This window comes from Mycteria americana, chromosome 1, assembly GCF_035582795.1.
Source record: "Mycteria americana isolate JAX WOST 10 ecotype Jacksonville Zoo and Gardens chromosome 1, USCA_MyAme_1.0, whole genome shotgun sequence".
NCBI classification, from domain to species: domain Eukaryota; kingdom Metazoa; phylum Chordata; class Aves; order Ciconiiformes; family Ciconiidae; genus Mycteria; species Mycteria americana.
In genome coordinates this window covers 134,976,873-134,989,734 of record NC_134365.1, presented here as the reverse complement: position 1 = coordinate 134,989,734, position 12,862 = coordinate 134,976,873, and the positions used below count along the sequence as shown (strand labels likewise).

The window sequence follows — 12,862 nt, the reverse complement described above, 5'->3', positions numbered from 1 at the left end:
GCAGAAAAATTACTTACCCTTTTTACTATTGCCCTTTGCAAGTTGAAGTTCTGCTTATATATCATCTGCCTTCCTGTCTTCAGCCTGAGCTAACCTAACTGCAGAGAAGGAAATCCTGAAATCCATCACCAGATCAATAAAGCTAAGGAGTTAAAGGGTTTCTGATAGCTCATATAGATCATGTTGAAAATGTTTGTTGCTGTTGTTAGTAGATCTTTTATACAGAACTGCAGTAAACCCTGTGGTATGCCAAAGGCAGTAAATATATCTGTATGCAAAAGGTGAATGTCCTTCCTCCCACCCGCCTCAAGAATCAGTTATGGATCCTAGATACTTTTCTTAAGTTGCTTTTTTCTTTCGGCTGTTTGGAGTTTTGGGCAAGTGCGAAATACATGGCCTGGTTCATAGAGTCATAGCATGGTTTGGGTTGGAAGGGACCTTTCAAGATCCAACCCCCTAGTTAAAAGCAGACTGGATAAAAAGGGGTGTTACAATGTACAATGTTTTAAAGAGGCAGTGTGTTCATAACAATCTACTTACTTCCTTTTTTTTTTTTTTTTTTTTGAAACTGCTGGTTAGCTGTTTAAGACTTTGTGAAATGCATGTAGCTGAATATGTAACTGGTAGTTTGAATTCTGGAGAAATAAGAGCACTTGGCTGGCTAGGGACAAGATTACATGAGAAAGTTGAAAAACAAAAAAATAATGAGCACTTGGTCTTGCAGAATCTGCTGATTGAATAAGAGTAAGAAGAATAGTTATATAATTGCTCTATTAGTGCTACAAAGCATAACCAGAGCTTGGCTTTTTGATGTGTTGCTTGATTGTGCTGTGGAAAAAGAAGGGCATTTTTCACAAAAGGGGATGATGATGATGATGATTATGAATCTTTCCCAGGTTCTGCAGGGCTATAAGTATCATGCACCTGAGTTTTTTCTGACTGCAAACATTTAGGACAAATATTTATACTCTTTGAAACCATTTGCCTTTTAATCAGTATATGTTTAATAATTGCAGTAAATGATAAGTGCCATTTGAGCTATCCAGCTCTTTCTCCTTATCTACTTATTCTGTGTTTATGAAACAGACGTGTAAGGATCATGTGTTGTGCACTTCTAAATTACCCCATATGTCAGTGCTATTTGAAGGAGAGATAACCTTAGTGTTGGCATTTCGTGACGCTGGAAGAAGGGTCGTTAGAAATATATGTTGTAGGCAGATCTGATGAGGTATAAAGTTACATAAGGCACCTTCCATATGACAAGCTGTGTTCTCAGTTGCTCGCAACTTTGGGCTGGTAAGCTATCTGCCTCATACTTTGTGGGATGTGTTCAGCCAAGTGTTTTGGAGAATGAGGTTCAAGATGCATTTTGTTCATTTTTAAAAACAACTTTGGAGACAAAGGTTGGAATTTTTCTTGGCGAATTTTTGGCCGCCCCAAATTTTGAGGCATGGTTTTGAAATGGCTGCCATGTGCCGTGGTATCCATGTGATGCTGTTTTGATTATTCATTTAAAAATTTCCTCAGGCTTCCAGAGAACTGAGGACTCTATGAACTTTACTGTTTCCAGGTTGCTTGTTTAAAAACAATAAATATTACATACAGAAATGATGCTCAAGAATTAAATGTGGAAGATGACAGCACTGAAAAATAGTGAGGAGCAGAATTAAGCTTGCCTGAGGTTATCTTAAGTCCATTTCTTAGCAGTTGTATGCTATTCTTACCTAAAACTCCTGCATTCAGTCTGTGAATAAGTGGAAAAAGACTTTTTAAAAAGTTGCATTAGAGAGAAAACTTACGATTTCATCCTTGTGATTGTTATGCAAATTACTGAGATATATCAAGCATAACTGAGAAGTTACATTTCTTTACACATAATTTATTATACACTGCACATAATTTATTACACAGTACAGCTATCTAGACTATAATATTTGCTTTTCAAAAGGTTGCCATTTTTTTCTTTCTTTAAAAAATAATGTTTGTGTGTGTGGCAACAAATATTTGCCAAAGAAAAATAAACCTTTACCTTCTGTAGTTTCTACAGTTGTGGTTGCCTTCTCTAGAGGGGCAGCAGAAATTAATCGATGTAAGCACTGCTATCTGCTCTGCCTGCCTGGAGAAACTGTTTTTATTTTCCTTTTGCCCTCAAGCACCAGTGTTACGGTAGTATCTTCAGTTCCCATCTTGTGTCTCTTCAGTAAGAGTTAGCACTGCTCGCTGCATGCCTTTTGCTCCACATGGTTTCCAGCAGCTTTCTGGGCTGAAAAAGAAGAAACAGTTACTTAGGGAGGTAGGCAGAGGGGCTGTATGCTCATTTCTCTATCTTGGATTGTTTGTAGAAGTCAAATGATGTCCTTGAACTTAATGTGGCCTTTGTGCTTGGAGGTGTAGAGGCATTCGTGGTTGCATAAAATTTGTGATCGAGACATCTGTTCTAGGGGATTTCTGGATTTGCTAATGGGACTGTGGCTATGTCTGTATTGCATATTGTGGTGTGTTTAGGTCTGGACGTCTTTTGGTACCTGAGCTTGGCTTTTTTAGTTAGCTGAGATGTCTTTGCACTTGCAACAGGCAGCATAAAAATACCCTAACCTAAAAATCTCAGCAGCTTCTAGACATGCTGTCTGAGCCAGCAGAGGCAGGTAGCACTACATGAGTTAGGAACACTTTACTTTTTAACCTGTGCTAGCAGTGTGAGGTGCACTTCACTGCCAGCCAGGGTTAAGTGACTTGAACACAGGAAAGAGGTAAAATGAGCTCAGATTTTTGGTTTGTTTTGTTTTTAATTAGGGGGAGGAACAAACAACTAATGAACATTGATTGAGCTATTCCAAAAAAACTTCACTTTACTTCCAAAGTTTGGTTACCGAACTCTCTTCCTACCCTGTGGTGCTGGTGCAAGGGTGGGCTGGCAGAGGGACTAGGCTGGCACCCCTTACCAGAAAAAAAAAAAAAAAAAAAAGCAAAACTCATCAGTGGTGATTAGAGCTGCTGCTTGTCAGCATGTGAAGAAAAGAGCTACAATTCATCACTCACACTGTCATGTGAAGCCACAGAAAAGTAATTAGCAGGTAAAATATCTATTAATAGCTCTCACCACCTTTAGTTTGAACACCTGCTGACAAGCTATTACTCTGTGTAGCTTAGCTTCATCAAGTTCATTCTTCGTGATTGCCAGAAGAGACTCCATTAGAGCTGTTTCTGCTGAGGTGGGCTGTCTCAGAAGAGACTCTTGCTTTGTGGTCTCTCGTTGAGAAAGTGGATGCATAGACTTGCTTTGCTTCTCGTAATCCCTACAAGCACACAGAGATTTCTTTGTGGATCTTTCAGAAACTGTAAAATTATTTTGCTAATGAAAGCATAACTTGTGTTAGTGCCGGCTAAATGCAGAGAAGGGGAAAACAAAGAATTGTGTCCTTTGCCTGTAATTATCTTCTTACGATGCTTGAAAATAAACACAGTGTATTTCTAAGAAAGCCATATTGTTAATAGTATATTATCACATATAAAGTATGATTAAACTTGGCAGTTATTATTCGAGCAAGCTTTTTTCCAATTATTAGAACATGCAACTCTTTGTTTGTTTTTAATGTGGGCCAGAAATATTAGCGATAAACAAAGTGGGGGAATTTGTTAGATTGGCTGCTGTTTTAGGATCCTTCTACTTGAAGGCTTCAATAAACACAGCTGCCCAAAAATATATTCTGCCTGAAATTTATCTCTGTATTTTCCATCCCTGGCTATATCTGTCTCATATTACAGGTGGAGGCTTTACTGAAATCAGTGTCATTCCTCGTATAAGACTGGATTTTATATGTAGCTTAGGCATTAAATTTGTCCCTCAGTTTTTTTTATGTTAAAGAAAACACACGTATTTGATGAATATGTGTAAAAATAGACTTTGTATCTGTTAACATTGTCTCTTCCTTTCCACATATCTGACAGTGAAAAAAGACATCTGAAAAAGAGTATGTCTGTAGGTGGTCATCACTTGAAATGTTAACAAGAGGCCACTAAGCTTTTACAGGAGCTGATTTTCTAAAGAAACAAATGCACCCTATTTTCCTGTCGTAGGATAAATTTTGAGTATCTTTTTGCTCAGTCTGCAGCGTTCAGTATTGCAGGTTTTACTCTCTGGTGTGACCGGAGGCCTGTAGGCTGCCTGTCGAGTTCCCGCTGCGGTGGCTGGTACCCAGCACCCTCCTCTCTAAGCGGATGAGGTACAGACAGGGTGACAAAGGGGAGGAATGGAGAAGGAGAGGGAGGTGAAGCATTTTGGGGTCGTTGAAGAGGAGCGTTTGGATCCAGCCTGGGCCTCAGTGCGAGGCCCCCCGGCCGTGGGCCCTGCACGTGGCCTGGCTGGGGAGGCGAGAGGGTGCCCCGGGCCCAGCCACCTCCTTCCCTGCACATACCCCCGGCTTAACGAAGGGCAACGAGTTTTGGTGTGGTGACCGCTGAGGAAACTCACGTTTGCCTCATGTGGTTTGAAGGCAAGCATGGTATTTGGATAATTGCACTCAGCTTCTTAGTAACAGCCCCCTGAATTAAGAAGTTCAACATTTCAGTGTGACAGAAAGAAGGAAGCCCTGTGAGGAGCCCTGTGGCCAGCCTGCAGTTTGTGGTCGTTGCCCCCGTGTTTGGGGAGGTGAACGCCATGTTGCGCAGGTGTAGTGGGGCTCGCTTGTGGTGGGGTTTTGGTTTGGCTCCTCTGTAAGACATTTTGTGTGACGTATCTTTCATCCAGAATATCTTTCATTTGTTTCTTCCCGTTAATTTTGCCAAAATGAGTAGATGCTCAAGAAGCAGGATGAAATAAGAAGGAACCTGGTTTTTTTTCCCCCAACTTGTTCCTACTAAGTCCTTGATCTCCATCGTACTCTTTCAGCCACAGCAACCACAGAAAACCAGAGCAAAAACAAGTTTATTTTTATCTGATGTTTATCTCTTTAATTTGGACTGATTTAATAAGTTATTAGTTATGAGCTGTTTAGCTGCATAATAAAGTACGTTTTACTTTTCCATCCTAATTTATTGTTTTCATCTTGTAATTTTTTATTTATAACCTAACTCTATCTGTTGTATAATTGCTATCGAATATTTACATGGTGGAAAAGTCACTGCCCAAACATACAATTTGTCTAATTGGGAACAGAATGTGGTGGCAGAGGATGGTGCCTACGCAGAAACTGTGCAGTTGAGAAACATGCCCGCAAAGCCTTCCTTGCCCAAAATATGGGTGCTCTCAGAAGTTACAATAGAGATTTTTAAAACACAACCTTAGCGTATGGTCACTTCCTCCTTAAGCCGAGTCCCAAAGTGCATCTTCTGCTGCAGAAAGATGGCTGTCGTTTTAGCGGCTCCCTCACAAAGTGTGTTTGGTTTCCAAGCACGAAGAGGGTCTGGCTGGGAGACAGAAGACAAGCCGTGTGCTGAAGTCTCTCCTTTCGGCAATGATCTCCGATTTGCTTGGGAGTGGACGTTGTGGGAGGGCTGGGAGCTCACCAGAGCTGGCTTCAGTGTAATCTTCCTGCAGTCCCTGTATAATTAAAGAGGAGATTAAGTTCATTTAGTAGATGGTTTGGATTAGGAGCATGACAACTGCCGTAAATAATCATCTCCCCTCCCTGCCCCCCCCATTTCCTATAGAAAAAAGACTAAGGTAAATAAGCTTCATCAGTCTTAAATTATCATTGACAAATATATCCCTTCTCCTATCTCTTCTCCTTATGGACAGATTAGTGTGGGGACCAAACTGGGGGGCCTGGGATGAGAGCTGGTGAGGACAGGGGATGTCATTAGGAAGTGGATTTTTCTGTGTGCAGCTGAGGGGCTTTCTGCATCCTACTTCATTGTCATTTGTGGTAGGAAATGATCGACCTTCGATAGTAAGTAGCCCTTTCCATCATCAACTGAACAAGTTGTAAGCACCCCCTATTATAACCCTGCGACGTGGTTAAGGCGACGAGCACCTTCAGAAGTCCCATCTTTCTCTTACAGGAATAATAAGCTCAGGTCTATGCAATTGCTTATTCCTTTACAAAGGCAAAAGATCTCTTTTGAAATAACTATTATTCTTTGCATTTGTGAGGAAAACAAATCTATTCTAGAAATAACAAATCACTGATGGTGTTATATTATATTGTAATTGAACATTAAATTAAGGCATTGTCTAGTGCCGTTGCAGCAACATTTGTAAATTTGAAGGATTTTCGAGTACTATTTGTTAATATTACTGCATAATTATTTCTGTCTCTGCTGCACAGCTGAGGAACGTAATTTAAGTTTAAGAGATTGACTCTTAAATGGAAGCAAAGTTTACAACTTGACTTTAAAAGGGCAACACAGAGATTGTGCAGAGTAGCACTGTGTTCTCTGGTAGTCCTTTACTGCTAAAGAGAATGAAAAGAAGGTAATGAACATGCTTCCTTCACTGAAACCAACAAAAGCAATTTGGTGTCACACTGCGTCCATACTGTGTAATTCTGCTAGTTGCAAGCCCTCTTGCCTAATATGATCTTAGGAATCGGTGTGAGTACGGGCATGAGGGACTGATCCCTAACCATCAGATCTACTGAGAGAACCGTCAGATCTACTGAGAGTGATGCACTGCTTGGAAAATCAATCTTCCAGGCTAGTTTTTTTCTTCATTTTGAGATGTTTTTCTCAGTGCACTTAAAACCAGCTAAGAGATCACTCATAATTTTGCTCTTCTTTAGTTCTATTTTTATGCACTTTAGAAACAGAACATGCCATACATTTAAAAACTAATGAGTGGGTGTATTTCTACCTTAATTATTAGGAATGGTTAAGTTTTGAAGCAGAAGAGCAGTCTTGCTGTTCTCGGTACTTCATGTTCAGCTGCAAAGCTAACTTTCTTTTCTTTATCTTTTTTTTCAATGCAGAACTATGGTTTGGAAACAGAAAATCTAAAAACCCTTTCTCACAAACTGAATGCATCTGCCAAAAATCTGCAGAACTTCATCACTGGGAGGAGGAGGAGTGGTCACTATGATGGAAGGACCAGCCGCAAGTTACCGAATGATTTTCTGACATCGGTAGTGGATCTGATTGGAGCAGCTAAAAGTCTGCTGGCTTGGTTGGACAGGTAAAATCTCCCAAATGTGTCACAGGTAACCAGATCACACACACACACAAACCCCAACTTCTTTACAAAATGTAATGTAGACATTGAAGTGGAAGCAGAATTCATTTACAAATTCTGAGAGGATGTTTGTAGCAATTTTTTCTTGTTAAGTCAGCATGCAATTCAGATAGCATTTCAGTACAATACTTCTAAATGCACTGCAACCCTACACATATCTGGAAATACAGTATAGCAACAGGATAACATCATTAGGTTATATATGTATTTTATTATTAATATAGAAGAACATTTTGACCTGCATAACTCAGATTCATTGCTCTGATAGTATCAAATTCACAAAACTGTGATCATACTTTTCATTATATAGCTGTCAATATGTACTTCCAGAGTGTGTGTGTGTGTGTGTCTGTGTGTAAACATGCATGTTGCATTTTAGGTTTTTTGAAATGGCGGTGAAATACCTCTGGAACTGTAGATGCAATTGGAACTGCAATTGGAACTGCCTTATACTTTTACCTCTATTACCTAGGAAGTATGTGGGACCAGGACTTAAGTGCTCTCCTTTACTATATCTGTAGTGACATTTCTCTAATGATAACAAGAGTAATATGCAGGTATTTAAGATGATAATTGAAACTCCTGAAGTGGTTAAAATTAGTCTGTCTGTATGTCTTTATAAAATGCATCTCAGTGCATTTTTATCGGTGAAAATAAAATGCTTATCTTGATTTAAAGGTGTATCTTACTTTGTATCCAGCAGATGAAGTTTTGTTCAGAGTATGATCTTTGTGTAATTCTTAAAATCCAACCAGAATTGTTTGCATTTACTGCTGTGGGTTTTGTTGTGTTCCATTTTCCTGAGGAAAACTGGCTTCTGTCCCATAAATGATTTCCATATGAAAGGTTTAGGTGAGGCATGAATCTTTTCCATTTCTTAAGCTGAACTGCAAACTCTTTCTGTTGTTCAATAGACTGCAGCTACCACTGCTTCTTCTTTTCTCCTCCCTTTCTAGCCTTTCCCCAAGTTTCAAACCCAGAGTACCTGAAGTTGGGCTTCTGAATTTCTATTTAGCTGTTTAACATCAGATGCGCAGAGAAGCAATACACTCTCATGGAAAGAGTTTAGTATTAAGACTTGAAAAATTGGGAATATATTTTAGCTCTGCCTCTAGCCTGTTGTTGTTACTTGGAAGACCTGTAGGCTTCACTTTTTCTCCCTGCAAATCATTTTTGGCAGAGAACAGCATATCATTCTGGGCTTTAAAACAGAAGGAACAGTAGAAAACCATGTTCTTTTGCATAGGCATATCAGTGTTTGCCACTTCTTCCTATTTAGAAGTAACCTTCATTGTTTTCTCATTGGAATTGTGGCTAATGGATAAAGACTGTTAGTTACGAAGCTGAGATGTTGTTTTTTGCATAAAATAGTCTGGTATTAAAAAGTAAACTTTCACATATATATACATTTAACGCATTGAAAAACAATGTGTTTTTGGCATCTTGATATGAATTTAGTAGCTGAACTTCAGGAAGAAAGTAGTTGTTGATGCTAGGAAACATCTGCATCTGAGCACTAATGTGTCACTGCAGTACCGTGCACTGTGCCCAAATGATGCACTTTTAGTATTAAAAGACAAATCCAGTCTGTAAAATTTGTTGTTAGCTCAGAAGTGTGTTGAGAATTACCTCTTAGTAAAATTATATCTATAAAGGCAGCTATATGGTATTTGTCAGAGATAATTCTGTTAGCAGGTTTTAGTGTTGGTGGGGGAAGATCTCTAAAATAATTTGTGAAAGCATGCATATCAATTCTGCTGCCAGTAAAATGCAAAATGACTTTTGCATTTATCTGAAATGATAGCTGATCAGACCCAGGAGTTCCAAGGGCAGCCACGGTGGTAGCCTGCTTTTAGCAATGCTGTCTTTACTGTCCAAATAAGGCTTCCTAGAAGTGATATTTTAATTTCATTCAGATTTCTGGGAAAGTCCTTTTGAAGATTTGTGTAGCTTAAACACCTGGTTCTGGCAAATGTTTTCTGTAACATTTTAAGACTTTTCTGATTTATGAGAGTGTGGGTGTTTTGGTTAGGTTTGTTCTTCCTTCTTTGTGAAGCCCCCAAATTAGGATGAAGGCAGGCCAGTGACTGTATTTTTCTCAGGAAGTGGGAACGTCTGGAGATCAATAGAATTCTGCTTATTATATTCCTTCTAAGAAGCTATTGGGGCCACTAGGGGGAGATAGAAAGATTTTTAAAATAAAGTATTTAAAGTCAGGAACATGGATTTAATTTTATTCTGCACAGCTGTTACTATCAAATCTGGGCCCCAAATCTTAGTTTTTGGTTGGTTTCTAACACCAGATCCATCTCTGGGGTGTGAGAGAGGGGAGAGCAAACCATTAGGAGGAATAAAGTGGCTATTAGTGTTATCTACCCCATCATAACAGCCATACTAGGCTGCCCCTATGCAGTGTTTTTCAGGTCATGTCTGGAAGAAGCAGCTACCAGCAGCTCCAACGTGCATAGAAATGCAATGATATGGTTTTTATGTGTAGGGAATGGTGATGACTCCATACGATTTGTGCTTCACTTGCTGCTCTAGCAAACTCTTTTTACGATGTTTCTGTAAGACACTTGCAATCTATAAGGACCTCGTTAGGCCAGGCACAATTATCAAAGGGAGTGCAAGAGCTGTGATCTGCTGTGTTACTTTCACTGTGGCTCTTGCAGTGCCACTGTGCAGGGCCTATCCAAGGACACTCTTTGTTCCAGGTCTCTGCCTGGAGCAGTCCTACTTCCAGATGTATGTCAGAGATTGAGTTTTACTGAAAATTAGGGTAGCTTTTACAGCCAGGCTTTAAAAGTCTTCTGGTTTAGTTTCATTTAGGAACTGTATTCTAGCTATTTTCCAAAGAGGTTGGCTGATGATTTTGAGGAGCATGAAATAGCTCTCCAATAACGTCCTGTAAAGAAACTGTCATCACACTAATAGATTATGTCCTTAAACTTTTTAGACTAATTTTAACTTCCTGTTACTTTCTCAGCCCACAAAATCTATCTTCTCTTCCAGAAGACTTCAAGAAAATGTTTTGGTTTAATAATGTTTTATTTTATACTCTTTCCCTAATTTCCAAATTTTTCCAAGCCAATTTGGTGATGAGATTGGTGCTTTCTTGAAAAACTGAGAGTCTTATGTGAAAGTATGGTGCATTTTCACTTGACAACTAACTTAGCTCTTAGGCTGATGGAAAACTATGCTTTAGGCTATAGCAACAAACTACTTATATGATATTCAAAGCAACTTGTGTCAAAATGTCTCTGGTGATACTTCTCAAGAATTGGAGAATAATGTATACAGTCATGCAGGTGTTCTAGACTTCCAGTTAGAACATTGGTGTTCTTTTTAGTCTTTATTCCGGTAATTCATGAAAGTTGTATTCTTTGGAATAGTAATATAATGCCATCTTTCTGCATCCTCCTTCTTCCTTGATGTGTCAGGTTCCTGGAAATTCTCCTGCCTTTTATAGGGCTGACACACTCCATCCTGGGAAGGAAACCTCAGTGCTTTCTGCGCAATGTGTTTCCTTTGCTGAGATGGTGTATAGCAGTTCTGATACATGTATTTCTCAATGTTTCTTTTGAATTGCAGTGAAAACACACACAACCTTGCCTTCAAAGTCTGGGCAATTCATTTTATGCAAATTTATTGTTTGGTATCAAAGCAGGAGGAAGATAAATACTGTTAAGCAGCACTCTGGTCAAGCATGGAAAACTCTCTGCTTTATACTCCTGACCACAAAGTGTGCTACAATCTGGCAACCAAGTGGCAAATGTAATGAGTACAGATCTCCATCTTTTTTTTTTTTTTAGTATAGTGTTCAAAAATATAAAATAGGTAGTGAAACATCTAGGAAAACTGGAATGCTGACAATTAAAAAAACGTAGTTGAAAGGAAAATAAACTGAATAAAGAAAAACGTTAGAACAAATGAAGAAAAAACACAATTGAAAAATGTGTTCAGCTGATCTAAAAATAAAAATTGAGGTAAAAAGTTTTATGTCCCTCAAGCTAAACATAAGGTATAACAGAGAGAATTTTTTTAAATGTATGATTAAAGTAGGATTACTGTTGTGAGTTCACTACTGTGGATCCACAACATGAATGCATTGCAATTTTGTGGCATAAAGCTATCTATAACCTCATAAAAGTATTTTTTTCTGTACAGTAGTGTGTCCAGTAGTATCTGCACATTTAATTTAAATTTAATTGAAAATAGACATTTATTTCTGTTAATCCCAGGTAAGGTTTTGTTCTTACAGCACACATTTACAGTCCACCTGAAAACCACTTCGTGAAAGTATTGCTTTGTGCGTGGATGTGACGGTGTTCACTGCCCCTCTGATATGTCTGAATTAAATATACATCATCCATCCATGGCTTTCTTGCTCTAAAAGCACCATGAATTCATGGAGTGTTTTGAGAATCAAACTACTTTTTTCATCTTTAACAAAATTATGTTAGGATTTTACCATGTTACTTGTGTCTTCAGTGACCCCAGTGAAAACTTCCTAGTTTTTGTCCAGAGGCAAATATGAACTGAAAAGCAATGATATCATAGGGATCCCAGAAAATTCTTCTGAGCTCCAAGTTTAGAGCATTAAGCAATGCTTATAACTAACTTTCTCTCTGGTTAAGACACAGCCAGCTCTTATACTGTGCTTGCATCTCATACCTTTTCTACTAATTTGCTACTACCTTTTGGTTGTACTACTGAAATTGTGGTGAGTCCTGAGTGAAGGGTGCTGAGATTCATCCAATACTTTTTCTCCCAGAACTTGCCAAACCATCTGACAGACAGATAGAAGGTTGTATTTTCATCAGAAGTTGGCACAATGTTGAGTGTTGAGTTTGTCTGCTAATGAGTCAGAGGCTGCTGCACAGTGACGGCAGCCTTGGGAGTAAAAGAATCTTTTACACATCCTTTAAGCACCCCGTTTTCCCCCTTCAAGTCCCACTGTACATCATGTGTTTTTCTTGCATGGGACAGCTAGATTTAACAGGTAGAGCTCATTACTATAGTCTTAACTGGGAAGAACTGTAATGCTCTTTGTGGAAGGATCCTGAGGGAACCTGACCTGGGGTGACATTCGGTGGCAGCTGCGTTGAGCTCTGTCTCTTCCCATCTTGTCTCCTTGCTCTGCCAGCACACAGCTTGTTTGTGTCCCTTGCTTCTGCTGGTGCCATCTTCCATGTTGCTCTTGGTTTGATATGTTGCCTTCATTCACCCCCACCACACTTCTGTCTTCTTTGCCAACCAAACAACCTGAAAATCTGTGTTTCCTGCTGACTGCACTAAGCGAGAAAAATTTCTTAGTTGTGCTTCTGGGCTTCCTGGTCCTGCCTACTCTGTAGTGCTTGGGCCCTGTTATCTGAAGCAAGGACTCCTCATACCACATATCTTGTGCAACATCAAGAAGAATGTTTTGGATCTTAGCAAATAGTAACAATGTCTGTATAAACTATAAACGCACTCTTAGAGACTAGGAGTGAGGAAGGGATTGTTCTTAGGTTTTTAGGTTGTTCTTAGGGCTTTAATTGAGTCTTCATTAAAGACACAACTAAGATAATGCGGTAGTTTATTTTTCAATTAAGAATTTAAGAAAATATAATCAACTTCCCATGAGATAACTACTACAACATTTTGCGTCTGTTGTTGTGTCACAGATTTTAATGGTCGTGAATTAGGATTTGTCAG

General features: G+C 39.1%; 1 protein-coding gene across 4 annotated transcripts in view; it reads left to right on the top strand.

Annotated features, from left to right (window-relative positions):
- Nucleotides 1-12,862, top strand: part of CNKSR2 (connector enhancer of kinase suppressor of Ras 2) — a 226,669-nt gene that overhangs the window by 43,384 nt on the left and 170,423 nt on the right. For all 4 annotated transcript variants that reach the window (XM_075521356.1, XM_075521347.1, XM_075521375.1 and 1 more), the window contains exon 3: nt 6,906-7,108. In XM_075521356.1, the coding sequence (XP_075377471.1) occupies nt 6,906-7,108 (203 nt within the window). The remainder of the gene's footprint in view (nt 1-6,905; nt 7,109-12,862) is intronic.